At 39.6% G+C, this 20,667-nt stretch overlaps 1 protein-coding gene across 4 annotated transcripts in view; it reads right to left on the reverse strand.

Moving 5' to 3' along the window:
* Positions 1-1,369: 1,369 nt before the first annotated feature.
* P4HA1 (prolyl 4-hydroxylase subunit alpha 1) overlaps positions 1,370-20,667 on the reverse strand; it is a 90,880-nt gene continuing 71,582 nt past the window's right edge. For 3 of the 4 annotated variants that reach the window (XM_033209592.1, XM_033209593.1, XM_033209594.1), the window contains exons 11-15: positions 11,559-11,612; positions 8,621-8,686; positions 5,103-5,171; positions 3,966-4,062; positions 1,370-2,437 (exon numbers count right to left, since the gene is read on the reverse strand). In XM_033209592.1, coding sequence (XP_033065483.1) covers positions 2,367-2,437; positions 3,966-4,062; positions 5,103-5,171; positions 8,621-8,686; positions 11,559-11,612 — 357 coding nt within the window. In that variant the 3' untranslated portion in view covers positions 1,370-2,366. The remainder of the gene's footprint in view (positions 2,438-3,965; positions 4,063-5,102; positions 5,172-8,620; positions 8,687-11,558; positions 11,613-20,667) is intronic. The other variant, XM_033209595.1, reaches the window with a different exon arrangement.

Here is a 20,667-nt window from a genome sequence, read left to right on the forward strand (position 1 = left end):
CCTATTTAATGAGAATAAAATTAATGAATGATGAAACTTCCAATATGGAAGAAAAGGCTTAGGGTTGGTGAGGAAACCACAGCTTCCACATTTTCCACATTATCCAAGGTAGTTCCAGCCCTCCTTTGTGTGAAAGTTCAGCATTAAAAGAAATAAGAATTGTAGTAATGGAACTAAAAGCTTCATACTGGATTTTTCCCTCTTTCTTTTCATTTGGAAAGAAAAATAATTGGTAATTATAAAACTTTAAAGGGTACTGTATGATCTAATTCTGAAAGAATTTAATAATTCCCACGTGGGGTTCCAAGTTGAATATAATGAAATTTGTAACATGGAATACGTAATTTCCTTCTGAAAGATACTTGTATTCTACTTTCTATGACACACATGGCAATAAACGGTATTTTATATCCTTTGAACCCCTATATTCTATATTTTTGAGCTTTGCTTCCATTTACTTCACTAAAAAAGTTTTTAAAAAATCATCAATGGTCACAAAATCTGAATGGATGAAAGTGCTGAACTTAATTCTCTATATTTCTAAAATACTTATGTTGGAACAAAGGCTAGTCAGAAGAAAGGAACTTCAGAGTTCACTTTTAAAATGGGTAAAAACACCCACTTTCCCAGAGAATCAAACCAAATTCTTCCTTCAGTATTTAAATACTGCATAAAGGATAAGGAACCCTTGTGTGAAGTAGGATTCACCATAAGTAATGTAAATAGTCTAAAGCATCAATTAACATACTTCATTAAGCTCACAGCTTTGTATCACCACACATTTTTTAATTGGAGAAAGTCTTAAGTATCATTATTGTAATAACTTTTCTTTTTTGAGACAGAGTCGTTCTGTCACGCAAGCTGGAGTGCAGTGGTGCAGTCTCAGCTCACTACAACCTCTGCCTCCTGGGTTCAAGCTATTTCCCTGCCTCAGCCTCCCAAGTAGCTGGGACTACAGGTATGCACCACCACACCCAGCTAATTTTGGTATTTTTAGTAGAGATGAGATTTCACAATGTTGGCCAGGCTGGTCTCGAACTCCTGGCCTCAGGTGATCTGCCTGCGTCGGCCTCCTGAAGTGCTGAGATTGAAGGTATGAGTCACTGTGCCTGGCCTGTAATAACTTCATAACCCCACAGTAAAGTATTTTAGAGCTCTCTTTGAAGGAAACACATTTTGACTCATGAAATATCTAAAACTTCAGAGAGCCCAAATTTTTCTTCCTTAACCATGTGACATTAGTGTGAGTGGAAACCAACAGTATAAACCTAAGCCCTATGTATACTAAAGAAATAACGTAAGTTAACCTGTTACTGCCACATCATACATTTGGATTTAAATACGAAAAACACCACACAGAAAACAAACATTTTTTTAAAAAAGATTTAAGATCATAAATAGGTCATTGTTGTCACAACACATTTCAGAATCTTAAAAAAACAAACATATTGGCTTCCTAAGAAAAGACTTTTAAAAAAAATCAATTCCCTCATCACTGAAAGGACTTGTACATTTTTAAACTTCCAGTCTCCTAAGGCACAGTATTTAATCAGAATGCCAATATTACCACTCTGCTGTAGCAGGAACAAGAGGCAAGGTATTAGCATTAAGAAAAACAGCAAAATTTCTGGACAAAATCATCTGTCATTTTAAAAAAGGGATAAACAGACTAAGTGGTGAGCATTTTAGTTAAGAAGGCCCAGTGTTGTTATGCAGGACTTTGTTTAAAAAAAAAAGAAATCGAAATATTTTAACTCAAGTAGGTTTAATTCACCACAGAAGAGCTATGAGAAAAGAGAGGGGGCTGGTAAAATACAGTATACTTTCTTTAAAAAGGACTTGGGAGGAAAAAAATCAACTTAGAAAATCATATGAAACATCACATGGAACCCAATTAGTGTCCTAGTTTATTACTAGTCTTCAGATCCAGAAAATAGAGTAAGACACTAGGTAAACAGAACACCTAGACCCATCTGTAAGGCATTTGTTTCCTATCAAACGGCCCATTCTAGCTTAACACCCACCAACTGAGATGTAGTGAAATAGTAAAATTGGATGCTCAAATTATATTTTTATCTAACCAAAAAGTTCTTTAAATATAAAATTCCTCACTTTAAACTCTGTCTTGTCTTCTGTGATAGCAACAGAACTTTAAGGTTGTACATATGCAATATGGTGATTTAGTGTTACTTTTAAAAGAACCCACAAAGTAAGCGATTGTCCACAGATGAAACATGGGATGAGGTTCATGACTGAATCAATCATGGAGTGTTAGTCAATTGTAAACTCCTGAAAGTTAAGACTAGGAAATGTGTATATCAGACACATAAGAGTACAACAATAGGAGAGGAAGGGAAGCCTGTTTGTCATTCCAATTCTGACAAGGTGCAAGGTCTTCGAAATTCTTGTCCACGTTCATGGAGCCATTTATTGGATACTGTGAGAGAAAAGTAATATATTAATTTCCCCCCTTAATCTAATCAGTATTTAATTAGTTTCTAAAAGCTAGGTCTATAACAAAATTTCAACATGGGATAAAAGTTCAACACCAAAACCGGATAAAGGCAGATGCTACTTAAAAACTTGGCTAAATGCTGAAAACACAGATTTTATATACCTATATACATATGTGTACACACGTGTGTGTTTATGTACATACATGTATGTATACACGTGTATATTTGCAAGTCTATGTGCATTTCCTAAAGTTTCCAGTGTTCAATGTGAGGCTTGAAATGAGACACAAATGGACTTAAGATACAGGTACAGATAGAGTAGAATATTTATGTACTGTTTTCAAAGTACAACCTCCAAAATACAAAGACATTTTAATAATAAACACAAACTTTCCACTCTAAAGGAACAACTCTCTAATCAACCATTGTTATTGTATGCTCATTAAGTTTCCAAAATACCTTTAAAAAATGTATACCACGTAAAAATGTATCCCAAAAGGAGTTAATTTTCTATTTATTTATTTATTTTTGTCTCCAGTACCATAGAACCCAGTCAAAATATCTAAAGCAGAAACCTTAATTCTTAACTCCTTTTTCCTTTTTCAACCCTTGTATCTACTCTTTATTCATCAAACCCTGACAATTTTCCTTATGTCTCTCTCGAATCTATTTGCTCTCCAACCCTTTCACTGATGCTTTAATCCAGGCTGTTGTCATCTTCCACTTAGACAACAGAAAACAACTTTCTAAACTCTCTCTCACCAACTAGCCTCTCCTCATTCTAGTCCAGTGGTTCTTAAACACTATAATCATGAGGGGAGATTTTAAAATCCTGATCAGGCCTCACTCCTTAACCTTGTTATGTCTTGTATGTAACCACTAAACATGTGGCCAGTAACACAGATCGAAATGGACACATGGGGTTAATTAATAGATATTAAAACTAATTTCACCTGTTTCTTTTTATTTTTTTTTTAAATGTGACCATTCCTGCACTTGCATGTCCCTGAAAGTGAGTGCGTCTTTAAATTTTGCACATTAGGTGCTACTCGAGCCTCATATTAGAACCTGGTGTCTAACATGTTTGGAAAACTGCTGTTCTATCTTTTGGACCAAATTTCAAGAAAAAGCTTTGAAGAAGGCTCCCCAAACTTAGGCAGTCACCATCTTCTGTTTATGTTTTTGTAATAATATGTACTACATTATAATCCATTATGTCTCAATCAGATTATTCACCCTTTGAGGGGAAGATATTGTCTTACTCAATTTTGAGTCAGACAATGTTTCTTAGAATAAGTGAAAATAGAGTTAAAAATAAAATGTATCTGTCATCAAAATTCTGATTATAAATTTATATTAAGATTAGGCACTTGTTTGGTTGAATCCTGTACAATGTTAAAATCATATTAAGCAAACATTGTGGGGGCTTTTGTTTTTAAGACACAGATAATAGTTTCAAAATAGAAAACAAAAATTACATTCTCTTCACAGAATATATGAAATATTTACCCCATTTGTTGCCAACTAGCACTGGACAGGCTGCATGCCGTGTACTATAATCTCCTTCTCCACTGGCAAACAGATTATACCAGAAAACAGCAGTTCCCTATGGAGAACAATTCACAATTATCCCCAAGTATACAATGCCAGGTAATCGCTTTCGGCAGTGATTACTTTTTTTTTTGAGACGGAATCTTGCTCTATCGCCCAGGCTGGACTGCAACCTCTGCCTCCCGGGTTCAAGCGATTCTCCTGCCTCAGCCTCCCAAGTAGCTGGGATTACAGGCATGCACCACCAGGCCAGACTAATTTTGTATTTTTAGTAGAGATGGGCTTTCACCATGGTGGTCAGGCTGGTCTCAAACTCCGGACCTCAGGTGATCTGCCCATCTCGGCCTCCCAAAGTGCTGGGATTACAGGCGTGAGCCACTGTGTCCAGCAGCTTTCTTAATTTTTCCTTTGTTCCTGTGGAAGAACTCCTCTATAGCAGCATTTTATCTTCCTCTAATATAATTCTGAAAATATGGTTATATCACTTTAAAAACTGTTTTTGATCATATGAAAAATACCATAAAAATGCTTGACAACAAAAGTATTTGCCAGAACAAAGCTAACATATCTCACATAGCAAGATGGAGGGGAAAACAATACAGAACCCATTTTAGAAATGAAAAAATTTCAATACTAATTCCTGGTCATTCATTACCTCTACATACTTGTGGCAAGGACCATAAAAAATACCTCTAAAAATGTAATTTGGCCAGGCGCAGGGGTTCATGCCTGTAATCCCAATATTTTGGGAAGCTGAGGTTGGAGGATCACTTGAGCCCAAGAGTTCAAGACCAGCCTGGGCAATACAGGGAGATACTGTCTCTACAGAAAATTTAAACATTAGCTGGGCATGGTGACATGCACCTGTAGTCCCAGCTATTTGGGAGGCTGAGGCTTGAACCCAGGAGGTCAAAGCTGCAGTGAGCCATATTTGTGCTGCTGCACTCCAGCCTGGGCAACAGAGCGAGAACGTCTCAAAAAAAGAAAAGAAAAAGAAAAAAAAAAAATGTAATTCATTAATTAGACCATGAATACAAGTGCATCTCTTCCTTAGGGAAAAAATTAATAAATCAAAAACAAACCAAACAGGCTTACTTTTTTGGGCCAAACACTAGCTCCAACTTCAGGAAAAACAGTGGCTCCTCCTGCAGACACATCACTCATCTACAAGAAACAAGAGGGTGTTATCGAAAGTGCTGGTAGAATAAAGTAAAACACGCCATTATAAGGACTTGATATTGGATACTAGAATATTGGGAACATATGGACTTGTTCTTATATAGCAGGGTTGGTACATGCTACTCAGTTTTTAAAGAATAAAATGCCATTTAGGTTTATACACATAAGTAAAAAAACTACAAAAAGCAAAGGAATGATTAACAAAAAACCGTCAGATGGGAGAGTGGGGATATAATTTGAGACAGGAACCTGTAGCCAGAGGGAAAAAGAAATGACTTAAAACTAATAAATCAATACAGAGATGTAAATATGTATTTTATTGTATTAGAATGTAATCTCCATGGAGGCAGGAATTTTCATCTGTTTTGTTCATTGCTGATCATTAGTGTCTAGAACAGTAGTACCTCAAGAACAGTAGGTGCTCAAGAAATATTTAAATAAATGTAAAAAATAACGAGAAAAATAAACTAAAATCAGTTTTGCCATTTCTCATGGTAGGGAATCAAACATATTAAATAAAAGTGAGAAAGTTAAAGGATTATATAAAGTTATGGTCATAAAGATAACCTAGGAAAAATATGGAAACTTTTTAAAGTAACCGAAGAATCACATAAAACAAGGCAAAGGAAACATGGATCATAAAGATTTTTTTTAAAGCAACATAAGCAGAATGCATAGACGGATTAGATCACAGAGCAAAACCCAACTATATGTTGTATCAGAGCTGCATCTAAAACAAGTGACTTAGAAACACAGAACACAAAAACGTAAGATTTGGGGCAAATGCTATGCAAGGAAAAAAGGGTATGATCTTAGTATGAGACACAGTTTAAATCAAGGTAAAAAGCATTAAATGAGATAAAAGGTATTTTACAATGATAAATATATAACTAATAATAAAGAACTAAGAACACTTAACCAATGAAAAAATTAACTTTGGCTGGGCGTGGTGGCTCACGCCTGTAATCCCAGAACTTTGGAAGGCCAAGGTGGGCGGATCACGAGGTCAGGAGATCATCCTGGCTAACACGGTGAAACCCCATCTCTACTAAAAATACAAAAACAAAATTAGCCAGGCGTGGTGACAGGCGCCTGTAGTCCCAGCTACCTGGGAGGCTGAGGCAGGAGAATGGCATGAACCTGGGAGGCGGAGCTTGTAGTAAGCTGAGATAGCACCACCACCGGACTCCAGCCTGGGCAACAGAGTGCGACTCTGTCTCAAAAAAAAAAAAAAAAAAGAAAAGAAAAAACTGACTTTGAGGATATTAAAAAGTTGTGCATGAGAGAAAAGTAATTTGAGATATTCTATGTGCCCCTCTGGGGAGGTATTTAAATAACGGGAAAAATGATAATCAATTAATATGCTATGCAACTGTTTTAGAAAAACAGGAAGGGTGTTTACATTAAGAGGGAGAAATGGAGAGTGGACCAAATAATACAGCATCAATATTCATAAAACAAAGAAATACAAGGAGAACCAGGAACACATAAACGCTAATGGCTTTTAAACATCTGAAAAGATGCTGAACTTCCATAATAAGAGAAATGCAAATTAAAGCCACAATAACTGCTAATTTGATAAGTGAAAGATACGCAGATCAAAAAGGCTGACAAACATACTTCACAAATATATCCCACTTAAAATTGGGATATAAATTGGTACAACCTCTAAGGAGACTCACCTCTAGAAAACATGCAAGCCTTCACAGCATGAATTTGTACACTGTACTAACCCTCTCCTGGTTTTCCGTTTGTGATATTTCTCTTTTCTATAATGTACCTTGCCTCCTTTTGGAAACAAGATGGAATTGTGAAAGGAATACAAATTGGGAATTGGGGAGAAAAGGAGGCATATGGAGAGGAAGGAAACAGGGAAGGTGGCAGGGAGAGAAGAAGAAAATAGACTGAACAGAGAGAGATTTTGGCAGGGAGTGAGATACTATAGACAGCAAAAAAAAATGTAATTCAAATAGGGCTAAGGAATGGAAAGAGCAATGAAATAACCAAAATTAAGTCTAGATATAATATATATATATAGGTTTTTTTTTTTTTTTTTTTTTTTTTTTTTGAGATGGAGCCTCACTCTATTATCTAGGTTGGAGAGTGCAGTGGTGCGATCTTGGCTCACTGCAACCTCTGCCTCCCAGATTCAAGCGATTCTCGTGCCTCAGCCTCCTGAGTAGCTGGGACTACAGGCGTGTGCCACCACGCCCAGCTAATTTTTATATTTTCAGTGGAGACAGGGTTTCACCACGTTGGCCAGGCTGGTCTCGAACTCCTGACCTCAAATGATCTGCCCACCTAGGCCTCTCAAAGTGCTGGAATTACAGGCGTGTGTCACTGTGCCTGGCCTAAAATATCTTTAAGAAAGGTTATGACATTATGGCAGATTGCGTTTTCCAAATATAATACATCCCAGTATGTCCCATCCTACATGCTATTCTTATGTGACACTGACATTCGTCTGCAGTGGTAGGGTCTATGTGCCCTCTCCTTGAAGCTGGACAGACCTTTGTAATTGCTGCAACAGAATATAGCAGGATGACATCTGTGACTTCTGAGGGTAGGTCATAACAATACCATGTACTTTTGCATTGTTCTTTTGGGATGCTTCCTCTCGTAATCCAGTCACTATGCTGTGAAGAAGCTCAGCCACATGTATTGGCCAGAATCTAGGCATTCTGGCTGACAGCCAGCCTCAACCTTAGCCTTCAAGATACCCCACTGCCAGACACTTGATGGCAAATGCATGTCAGATTTGGAGCAGGAACCATGAGTTGAGCCCAGTCAACCTCATAACTGTTAGAGATACATTAAGAAAATCATTGTTGTTATTTTAAACCACTCAGAAAAGAGAGTTTTGGAGTGATTTATTTGGGGTAACTAGAACAAACACTATAAACAATTTTAAAAATTGAATTATGATCATACTGTTTTAAAAGTTTGAGATAGGGCTTCTGGGGACTGTAATGTGCTATTTCTTCACCTTAGTAATGAATATACCAGAAGTGTTCACTTTGTGAAAATTAATCAAGTTACAATACTTAATTTGTGCACTCTTCTACTTCAATAAAAAAATGTAATTCAGAAGTTTACTGAAATAATGTGTATGTACAGAAATTCAAATATAGAGAGATTCTTATATACACATATTATATGTGACTAAACAGAGAGCCTATATGTCAAATTATTAATGATTATCTGCAGGTAGTGGCACTATAAATTTTAAGTTTGTCCAAAAGTTTCTATAATGAACATCTATATTACAGCCTGAAAAAGTTGCAAATGCAAAAAAATTCTTAACTTCCTTTACTCAGTTATAAAAATGTTAAACTAGGATGATGAATCAGAGCTACACAGAACAAACTTAACACATTAAAATGAATCATGTGATCAAATCCCAACTTAACCTAAAAATTTTAGTGACAACTTACATAAAACAGCCATGTAGCAATTCTATTTCCTGTCCCCAGCTCTTTGAAAGCATCTGGCTCATCTTTCTGTGAATAAAAACACAGCAAATTCAATGGTATAAAAATTCAGTAATACAAATACTCTAGTGGCAACTAAACATCAGTAGTAATATCCTGAAGAATATGCCAACAACCCTAAAAGTTTCCCTTGTAATGTCCACTGCACTATAAACATCAGGCACTATTTTTGTAAAGATGGAGTCTTGCTATATGGACCAGGGTGATCTTGAACTCCTGGCCTCAAGCAATCCTCCTGCCTTGGCCTCCCAAAGTGCTAGGATCACAGGTGTGAGTCACTGTACCTGGCCTCAAATACTTGCTCACTGAACTTATATACTGGATACTTTAGACAAGATTACAGGATAAAAGGCAGACTTATGAGTCTAAATGACAGCCATTATTTGCTGACTACATATTATTTTAAAAATCAATACCCACAATTTTAGCTTCCAAAAAAGTACGACGTGACAGCCATCTCTTAGCTGCATTCCTGAAGCTTAATGTACTTTGAGACTTACTTTGAACTCATGACCTACTGAAATATTTCCCAGTATTATTTTTCTTTTTTTCTTTTTTGAGACAGAGTCTTGTCCTGTCGCCCAGGCTGGAGTGCAATGCCATGATCTCAGCTCACTGCAACCTCCACCTCCCGGGTTTAAGCAATTCTTCTGCCTCAGCCTCTCAAGTAGCTGGAACTACAGGCATGCACCACCATGCCTGGCTAATTTTTTTGTATTTTTAGTAGAAATGGAGTTTTGCCATGTTGGCCAGGCTGGTCTTGAACTCCTGATCGCAGGTGATCCACCCAACCTTGGCCTCCCAAAGGGCTGGGATTACAGGCATGGGCCACCATGCCTGGTCCCTAGTATTATTTTTCTAATAATGCTAGTAAAGTGACTTTCAGCACTCTAATCAAGCTAGAGAATATCTAAATATTTATATCTAAATTAAAATACAATACAACCTCTTGGCATTTCTCCCAGAAAAATGAAAATGTATTTTTCATACAGAAACATACACACACCTTTATTTGTAATAGTCAAAAACTAAAAACTATCCAAATGTCCTTCGATGTGCGAATGGCTAAACTGTGGTATATCCATAACATGGAATACAGGTTGAGCATACCAACAGTCCAAAATTCAAAATGCTCTGAAGTTCAAAACTTTTAGTGCTAACATGACCCATGTGGAAAATTCCACACACAGTACTCCCTGAAGCGGCTATCATACACACTATGCCCCAGCCAGGATGGAAACAGACAGTTCCCCATAAGGCTCCTGCATCACAACAGATTTATTTTCAAACCCATTCTTTCTTTACTGAAGGTGTAATCTTTGTGGAGATTTAGATTTTATGCCGGGGTCTTAAATTCAGCAGCTTACACTGTGGCAGATCCTCCTCTTACAGAGCTGTTAATTCCCAAAGCTCTAGTTCCTGGAGGCACAGACCTCCAGCCTCTGTGCTTTGTCCCCTCTTTAATTCTCCAGGTTTGGGATCACCTTTGTTCAGTTTTCCTTTTAGAATATCCTTTACTTTCTTCCAGGTTTTGCCAATGCATTTAAAAGTATCTTAAGTGATTTTATTGGTATCTAGGTGTTGTTTTTTTTTTTTTTTTTTAACTGCTAAAAAGGTTTCACAGAATATCTGCCACACCATATTTCCATAAATTCCAAATAGGCTATGAATCTTTAATGTTAAAAGAACAGAATTAACATGTTGACAAAGAATCTCTCCTTGGCCGAACTACTCAGGCTCCTCTGAACTTTCTTCTCAAGTAGGCCCTGACTTTGGACTTCTAGTATTTATCTCTGCATTGTCCAAATTTGAGCAAGAACCCTGCTAAGTCATGTTAGCCAGAATCCCCCATCCTTGCCATGTGATCACCCTTAAAATCTAACTGGGTTCTTCATCTTCCACTATCCCCTGGGTGATGATCACTCTGCCCTGACTTCAGCAAGGATCTTGTTAGGTCAGTTTAGCCAGAATCCTCCCTTACCTCTTAGTAATTTTCCATTTACTAACACCCACCCTTGCTCATTGGCTATAAATTCCAACTTTTCCTTGTTGTATTTGGAGTTGGGCTTAATCTCTCTCCCTTACTGCGAAATCCCACTGCAATTGCCGTGGTCCCTATACCTATCACAATGGTCCCCTCTTGAATGAAGTCTGCTGTACCATCTTTAACAAGTGTCAAGAATAATATTTTCTTTAACAATGTAATGCGGCCAGGCATGGTGGCTCACGCCTGTAATCCCAGCACTCTGGGAGGCCGAGGTGGGTGGATCACCTGAGGTCAGGAGTTCAAGACCAGCCTGGCCAACATGGCGAAACCCTGTTGCTACTAAAAATACAAAAATTAGGCCGGGCGCAGTGGCTCAAGCCTGTAATCCCAGCACTTTGGGAGGCCGAGACGGGCGGATCACGAGGTCAGGAGATTGAGACCATCCTGGCTAACACGGTGAAACCCCGTCTCTACTAAAAAATACAAAAAAAAAACTAGCCGGGCGAGGTGGCAGGCGCCTGTAGTCCCAGCTACTCGGGAGGCTGAGGCAGGAGAATGGCGTGAACCCGGGAGGCGGAGCTTGCAGTGAGCAGAGATCCGGCCACTGCACTCCAGCCTGGGTGACAGAGCGAAACTCCGTCTCAAAAAAAAAAAAAAAATACAAAAATTAGCTGGGTGTGGCGGCGTGCATGCCTTTGATCCCAGCTACTTGGGAAGCTGAGGCAGGAGAACTGCTCCAACCCAGGAGGCAGAGGTTGCAGTAAGCCAAGATCACGCCACTGCACTCCAGCCTGGGTGACAGAGTGAGACTCTGTTGTTTTGTTTTGTTTTGTTTTGAGACAAACAATTTAATGCATACGCCTCAGTGAATTTCTCCATTTCCTGTTTACTTACCCGTGCAAAGTCAAAATGGGGTTCATACTGTCCTCCAACTCCATAATTTGCTACCTGAAGGAGAGACACAAAGCATGAAAGAAAAGAACTATAAAAATTACTATTCAAAAAAATCTATGAACCTCATTCTTTGGACTTTTATAGACCATGGTCAGGTATTTACAGAGAAATGAAAAGTATTTAAAATCAATGAGCGTTCCTATGAAAACAGGGATGAAAAACAAAGGACAGCTACTATATATCTATAGATATAGATCTTTATATCTATAGATCTATATATATTTATATTTATATATATGTACCCCTCCCCACCCCCCCACCAGAGACAGGCTGAAGTGCAGTGATGAAATCAGAGCGCACTGCAGCCTCAACCTTTGGGGGCACAAGTGATCCTCCCACTTCAGCCTCCTGAGTATCTGGGACTACAGGTGCATGCTACCACACCCAGCTAATGTTAAAAAATTTAATACATAAGTTAAAATTTGATATTTCTATTATTTTGTTTCACTAAACACTTTCCTTTGGAACGTAAATAAAAAAATGTTTTCCAAAGCCCCAAATGCTGGTGAACTTGCAATCTACTTTAATAAAATATCTTTTCTTAAAAGATATATTTTTTCCCTGCTAAAAAAGGAAAGAAGTTAACACCAATCTAATTATTCCTGCCGAGGGGCCCTAACAACTTCAGTTGCTTATGACAATGTCCCAGTGTGACGCAACAAAATGTAAGAAAAATATTTGGTCTGAGTTCAACTTTGGATATAATCTCAGTTTTCTTATTTGTTAAAATGAGGAGAATGATACTTAACTCTTTCCCTCAATCACACAACACAATAAAATGCTGACAAATTCAATGGAGAACATAAGTAAGAGTGCTACTGGTGAAACTGGAATTACTGCTGGAGTGTGTCTTGCTCTGGGGGCCAGCAGCCACAGCACCCCTTCATCCCTGAAGCTAAGCCAGGAATGAAGGCCTAAGGCCTACTTGGAAGCCTGACATTTCCAAGCAGAGATGCCAGCAGCTGTTACACCCTTTCCGGTGGGGTCAAGGGAGATGGAACTGCTCTACCCACCCCTCCTCCAACTCCCTGAGGCAGGAGCTGGAGCCATGTACTCCCTCCCAAGAGAACAGTACTTTGGCAGAACACTGCATCCCAGGGAAATGATGCCTGGGCCACCCAGAGCAGTCATGTCCCCTGAGCCTGAGCTGAAACAGCACATCACCCTTGGGGAACTGTTGCACTGGCCAAGCTGAGCAGCTGCACATCCCAGGGCTGAAGTAGTACCCAGGGACCCAGGGAAACAGAGCAGTGGCTAAGCTGAGAGATGTGCCCTGCAGGACAAATAACTCTAGTACCCTGCTTCCCTGGAGAGTCCACGCTGCTGAGACAATTCTCTTTCTGGGAAGTGAAGTCATTGCTGTGCTGCTCTCTGCCCCACAGGGCCCGAACAACAGGCATGGTTGGCCATTCAGGGGTGCTTATTCCTGCTGTACCTGGCCTCAGAGTCTGGGATCCATCTGAGCCCACCAATCCAGGTTCTAGAGTGACTACTACATGGTGCCTCATCCCCAGGGATAGGAGTTGCCACTAACCCTATTGGCTCAGGCTCCTAAATCATAGCCAAACCCTGCATCCCAGACTCAAACCTCCAGAGCATCCTCTCTTCCCTAGAGTTGGGCCAGGGCTGTGCCCTGTCCGCCAGGGGTAGACTCACAGCTACATACTGACACTCTTTTCCCAAGCAGCTAGAGGGTGCCTCAGAGTCACAGATCCTGGCACTATAGGCAGCCTACATCCAACCCTGCCATAGAGAGTGACCATGTACCCTAAGACCCAGGTGTTACAGTAGTATGTGAGACCCTGAGACCAGGATCCTAGCCCCACAGCCACTCCAAACACTTGAACCTGGATTGCAGCACCATGGCAGCTGCTTGTAGGATATGTCAGACCTGCCACAAGAAGACTCCCACTGGCTAAAACTCCCTATTGTGCGGAAAACAAGAATGGAAGGATTCCAAAAGCTCTTGCCACTGAAGATACTAACAATGTACTCCACAGCGACCACCACCACAAACTTCTCCAGCCTAGGCTGCTGAGGCACCCACAATTACTGTTGACAATGAATACAGCTGAAGAAGCTACAAGAGACTACAGTACTGAACCTACCTGGAAACAGAGTCACCACACCCTTCCCAAACAGTCCAACTGAAGCGAAAAGTTTAAAAGAGCCAATTGTTCCACTAGATGCAAAGACATCAATGCAGGAAACAAGAAACATTAAAAAGCAATGAAATATGACACTGCTGAGAATGTAACTCTCTAGTTACAGGCCCAAATGAAAAGGAAATCAACACCTAGCTAGAAAAAAATTCAAATAATGATCTTAAGGAAACTCAAACAGATAAAAGAAAATACAGATAGATAATTCAATGAAATCAGGAAAACAATTCATGATATGAATCAGAATTTCAAAAAAGAAAGATATCATAAAAAAGAACCAAACAAAATTCCTGCAGCTGAAGAATTCAATGAACGCGGGAGGCTGAGGCAGGAGAATCGCTTGAACCTGGGAGGCGGAGGTTGCAGTGAACTGAGATCTCGCCACTGCACTCCAGCCTGGTGACAGAGTGAGACTCCATCTCAAAAAAAAAAAAAAAAAAAAAAAAAAACCTGCACCAGCACGCTTGATTAAGCAAAACCATCTCTGAACCTGAAGATACATTGTTTGGTATCACTCAGAGGGGGAAAAAAAAGGAAACATAATGAAAAAGGACAAAGAGAGCATACAAGACTTATGGGACACCATTAAACATTTGTATTACAGGAGTTCCAGAAGAAGAGAGGGTAAAAAGCATAGAAAACCTATTTAATAATAGCTGAAAACTACCCAAGTCTGGGGAAGAGAGAAGGGTATCCAGCTCCAGGAAGTTCAAAAGTCTCCAAATAGATTCAACCCAAAAAAGTCCTCTCTGAAGCACATTTTAGTCAGATTGTCAAACATCAAAGAATTCTAAAAACAGCAAGATAGCTAGATTAACAAAGAAAAAGATCCAAATAAGCACAATCAGAAATAACAAAGGTGACATTACAACTGACCCCAAAGAAATATAAAAAGTCCTTAGAGATTATTATTAACACCTCTATGCAGACAAACTTTTATAAAAAACCTAGAAGAAACTGATAAATTCCTAGAAACATACAACCTCCCAAGACTGAACCAGAAAAAACTGAAACCCTTAACAGACCAATAAGGAGTTCTGAAATTGAATTGTAATTAAACAAAACAAAACAAAAACCTACTGACCAAAAAAAGCCCTGGACTGGATGGATTCACAGCCGAATTTTACCAGACATACAAAGAAGAGCTAGTATCAATCCTACTGAAATTATTCCAAAAAACTGAGAAGGAAAGACTCCTCCTTAACTCATTTTATTAAGCCAGCATCATTCTGATACCAAAACTCATCAGAGACATGATGAAAAAAGAAAACTTCAGGCTGATATTCCTGATAAACATAGACACAAAATACTCAAAAAATATTAGAAAACAAAACCTAGCAGCACATCAAAAAGTTAATTTACTACAATCAAGTAGGTTTTATTTGTGGGGTGCAAGGTTGGTTCAATAAATGTAATTTACCACATAAACAGAATTAAAAACCATATGATCATCTCCGCAGATGCAGAAAGAGCTTTCAAAAAAAATCAACATCCTGGCCGGGCACAGTGGCTCACACCTACAATTCTAGCACTTTGGGAGGCCGAGGTGGGTGGATCACCTGAGGTCAGGAGTTCAACACTAGCCTGGCCAACATGGTAAAACCCTGTCTCTACTAAAAATACAAAAATTAGCTGGGCATGGTGGCGGGGGCCTGTAATCCGCTACACAGGAGGCTGAGGCAGGAGAACTGCATTAACCCAGGAGGTGGAGGTTGCAGTAAGCCAAGATCACACCACTGCACTCCAGCCTGGGCAACAGAGTAAAACTCCATCTCAAGAAAAAACAAACAAACAAAACCAGAAATAACAGATACTGGGCAAGGATGAAGAGAAAGGGGCATGCTCATACACTGCTGGTGGGAATGTAAAGTAGTACAATCACTATGGAGAACAGTGTAGAGGTTCCTTAAAAAACTAAAAATAGATCTACCATATGATCCAGCAATCCCAATGCCAAGTATATATCCAAAAGAAAGGAAATTAACATGATGAAGAGATATCCGCATTCTCATGTTTATTGCAGGACTATTCACAATAGCTAATGTATGGAATCAACCTAAGTGTCCATCAACAGATGAATGGATAAAGAAAATGTGGTGCTTATATATAATGAAACACTATTCAGCCATAAGAATGTAATCTTTTTTTTTTTTTTTTTTTTTTTTTGAGGCGGTGTCTCGCTCTGTCGCCCGGACTGGAGTGCAGTGGCCGGATCTCAGCTCACTGCAAGCTCCGCCTCCCGGGTTTACGCCATTCTCCTGCCTCAGCCTCCCGAGCAGCTGGGACTACAGGCGCCCGCCACCTAGCCCAGCTAGTTTTTTTTTTGTATTTTTAGTAGAGACGGGGTTTCACTGTGTTAGCCAGGATGGTCTCGATCTCCTGACCTCGTGATCCGCCCGTCTCGGCCTCCCAAAGTGCTGGGATTACAGGCTTGAGCCACCGCGCCCGGCCAAGAATGTAATCTTGTCACAGGGATGGAACCTGTGACATTCTTATTCAGCCATAAGAATGTAATCTTGTCACAGGGATGGAACCTGTTCTGCAGCCTCTGCTGGTGATACTCAGGCAAACAGGGTCTGGAGTGGACCTCCAGCAAACTCCAACAGACCTGCAGCTGAGGGACCTGACAGTTAGAAGGAAAACTAACAGAAAGGAATAACGTCAACATCAACAAAAAAGTCATCTACACCCAAACCCCATCTGTAGGTCACCAACATCAAAGACCAAAGGTAGATAAAACTACAAAGATGGGGAGAAACCAGAGCAGAAAAGCTGAAAATTCTAAAAATCAGAGCACCCCTTCTCCTCCAAAGGACTGCAGCTCCTCGCCAGCAACAGAACAAAGCTGGATGGAGAATGACTTTGATGAGTTGACAGAAGTAGGCTTCAGAAGGTCAGTAATAACAAACCTTCTCCCCACTAAAGGAGCATGTTCTAAGTCATTGCAAGGAAGCTAAAACCCTTGAAAAAAGGATTAGACGAATGGCTAACTAGAACCAACAGTGTAGAGAAGACCTTAAATGATGGAGCTGAAAACCATGGCACAAGAACTTCGTGACGCATGCATAAGCTTCAATAGCCAATTGGATCAAGTGGAAGAAAGGGCATCAGTGACTGAAGATGGAATTAATGAAATAAAGTGAGAACACAAGTTTAGAGAAAAAAGAGTAAAAAGAAACTAATAAAGCTTCCAAGAAATATGGAACTATCTAAAAAGACCAAATCTACATTTCATTGGTGTACCTGAAAGTGACAGGGAGAATGGAACCAGGTTGGAAAACACTCTTCAGGAAATTATCCAGGAGAACTTCCCCAACCTAGCAAGGCAGGCCAACACTCAAATTCAGGAAATACAGAGAACACCACAAAGATACTCCGTAAGAAGAGCAACTCCAAGACACGTAATTGTCAGATTCACCAAGGTTGAAATGAAGGAAAAAGTGTTAAGGGCAGCCAGAGAGAAAGGTCGGGTTACCCACAAAGGCAGGCCCATCAAATTAACAGCGGATTTCTCGGCAGAAACCCTACAAGCCAGAAAAGAGTGAGGCCCAATATTCAACATTCTTAAAGAATTTTCAACCCAGAATTTCATATCCAGCCAAACCAAGCTTCGTAAGTAAAGGAAAAATAAAATAGTTTGCAGAGAAGCAAATGCTGAGAGATTTTTGTCACCACCAGGCCTGCCTTACAAGAGCTCCTAAAGGAAGCACTAAACATGGAAAGAAGCAACCAGTACCAGCCACTGCAAAAACATACCAAATTGTAAAGACTACATCAATTAACGGGCAAAATAACCAGCTAACATCATAATGACAGGTTCAAATTCACACATAACAATATTAACGTTAAATGTAAATGGGCTAAATGCCCCGATGAAAAGGCACAGACTGGTAAACTGGATAGAGTCAAGACCCATCAGGAGACTCAGGTCATGTGCAGAGACACACACAGGCTCAAAATAAAGGGATGGAGGAAGATCTACCAAGCAAATGGAAAGAAAAAAAGAGCAGGAGTTGCAACCCTAGTCTCTGATAAAACAGACTTTAAACCAACACAGATCAAAAGAGACAAAGAAGGCCATTACATAATGGTAAAGGGATCAATTCAACAGGAAGTGCTAACTATCCCAAATATATATGCACCTAATACAGGGGCACCCAGATTCATAAAGCAAGTCCTTAGAGACCTAAAAAGAGACTCAGACTCTCACACAATAATAATGAGAGACTTTAACACCACACTGTCAATATTAGATCAACAAGACAGAAGGTTAACAAGGATATTCAGGACTTGAACTCAGCTCTGCACTAAGCAGACCATTATAATAGACATCTACAGAACTCTCTCCACCCCAAATCAACAGAATACACATTCTTCGCAGCACCATCATACTTATTCTAAAATTGACCACATAGTTGGAAGTAAAGCACTCCTCAGCAAATGTAAAAGAACAGAAATTACAATAAACTCTCTCAGACCGCAATGTAATCAAATTAGAACTCAGGATTAAGAAACTTACTCAAAACCATACAACTACATGGAAACTGAACAACCTGCTCCTGAATGACTACTGGGTACATAACGAAATGAAGGCAGAAATAGATGTTCTTTGAAACCAATGAGAACAAAGACACAATGTACAAGAATCTCTGGGACACATTTAAAGCAGTGTGTAGAGGAACATTTATAGCACTAAATGCCCACAAAAGAAAGCAAGAAAGATCTAAAATCGACACCCTAACGTCATAATTAAACGAACTAGAGGGCCGGGCGTGGTGGCTCAAGCCTGTAATCCCAGCACTTTGGGAGGCCGAGACGGGTGGATCACGATGTCAGGAGATCGAGACCATCCTGGCCTACACGGTGAAACCCCGTCTCTACTAAAAAATACAAAAAAACTAGCCGGGCGAGATGGCGGGCGCCTGTAGTCCCAGCTACTCGGGAGGCTGAGGCAGGAGAATGGCGTAAAACCCGGGAGGCGGAGCTTGCAGTGAGCCAAGATCGCGCCACTGCACTCCAGCCTGGGTGACAGAGAGAGACTCTGTCTCAAAAAAAAAAAAAAAAGAACTAGAGAAGCAAGAGTAAACACATTCAAAAGCTAACAGAAGACAAGAAATAACTAAGATCAGAGCAGAACTAAAAGAGATAGAGACACAAAAAACCCTTCAAAAAAACTCAATGAATCCAGGAGCTGATTTTTTGAAAAGATCAACAAAATTGCTAGACAGCTAGCAAGACTAATAAAGAAGAAAAGAGAGAAGAATCAAATAGATGCAATAAAAAATGATAAAGGGGATATCACCACTGATCCCACAGAAATACAAACTACCATCAGAGAATACTATAAACACCTCTACGCGAATAAACTAGGAAATCTAGAAGAAATGGATAAATTCCTGGACACATATACCCTCCCAAGACTAAACCAGGAAGAAGTTGAATCTCTGAATAGACCAATATCAGGCTCTGAAATTGAGGCAATAATTAATAGCCTACCAACCAAAAAAAGTCCAGGACCAGACAGATTCACAGCCAAATTCTACCAGAGATACAATGAGGAGCTGATACCATTCCTTCTGAAACTATTTCAATCAATAGAAAAAGAAAGAATCCTCCCTAACTCATTTTATGAGGCCAACATCATCCTGATACCAAAGCCTGGCAGAGATACAACAAAAAAAGAGAATTATAGACCAATATCCCTGATGAACATCGATGCAAAAATCCTCAATAAAATACTGGCAAACCGAATCCAGTAGCACATCGAAAAGCTTATCCACTGCAATCAAGTCGGCTTCATCCCTGGGATGCAAGGCTGGTTCAACATACATAAATCAATAAACGTAATCCAGCATATAAACAGAACCATGACAAAAACCACATGATTATCTCAATAGATGCAGAAAAGGCCTTTGATAAAATTCAACAGCCCTTCATGCTAAAAGCTTTAAATAAACTAGGTATTGATGGAACATATCTCAAACTAATAAGAGCTACTTATGACAAACCCACAGCTAATATCATACTGAATGGGCAAAAGCTGGAAGCATTCCCTTTGAAAACTGGCACAAGACAGGGATGCCCTCTCTCACCACTCCTATTCAACATAGTGTTGGAAGTTCTGGCCAGGGCAATCAGGCAAGAGAAAGAAAGAAAGGGTATTCAATTAGGAAATGAAATCAAATTGTCCCTGTTTGCAGATGACATAATTGTATATTTAGAAAACCCCATGGTCTCAGCCCAAAATCTCCTTAAGTTGATAAGCAACTTCAGCAAAGTCTCAGGATACAAAATTAACGTGCAGAAATCACAAGTATTCCTATCCACCAATTAACAGACAAACAGAAAGCCAAATCATGAGTGAACTCTCATTCACAATTGCTTCAAAGAGAATAAAACACCCAGGAATCCAACTTAAAAGGATGTGAAGAACTTCTTCAAGGAGAACTACAAACCACTGCTCAACAAAATAAAAGAGGACACAAACAAATGGAAGAACATTCCATGCTCATGGATAGGAAGAATCAATATTGTGAAAATGGTCATACTGCCCAAGGTAATTTACAGATTCAAAGCCATCCCCATCAAGCTACCAATGACTTTCTTCACAGAATTGAAAAAACTACTTTAAAGTTCATATGGAACCAAAAAAGAGCCCATACTGCCAAGACAATCTACTTCTTCTTTTTGGCCAGACCCGGATGACAGTTTATTATTTAAAATTGAAAAGAGGCCAAGGCACAGTGGCTCATGCCTGTAATCCCAACACTTCGAGAGGCCAAGGCAGGCAGATCACTTGAGGCCAGGAGTTCGAGACCAGCCTGGCCAACACGGTGAAATCCCATAGCTACTGAAAACACAAAAATTAGCTAGGCGTGGCGGCATGT

The sequence above is a fragment of the Trachypithecus francoisi genome, unplaced genomic scaffold (genome assembly GCF_009764315.1).
Source record: "Trachypithecus francoisi isolate TF-2019V2 unplaced genomic scaffold, Tfra_2.0 Lachesis_group9, whole genome shotgun sequence".
NCBI classification, from domain to species: Eukaryota; Metazoa; Chordata; class Mammalia; order Primates; family Cercopithecidae; genus Trachypithecus; species Trachypithecus francoisi.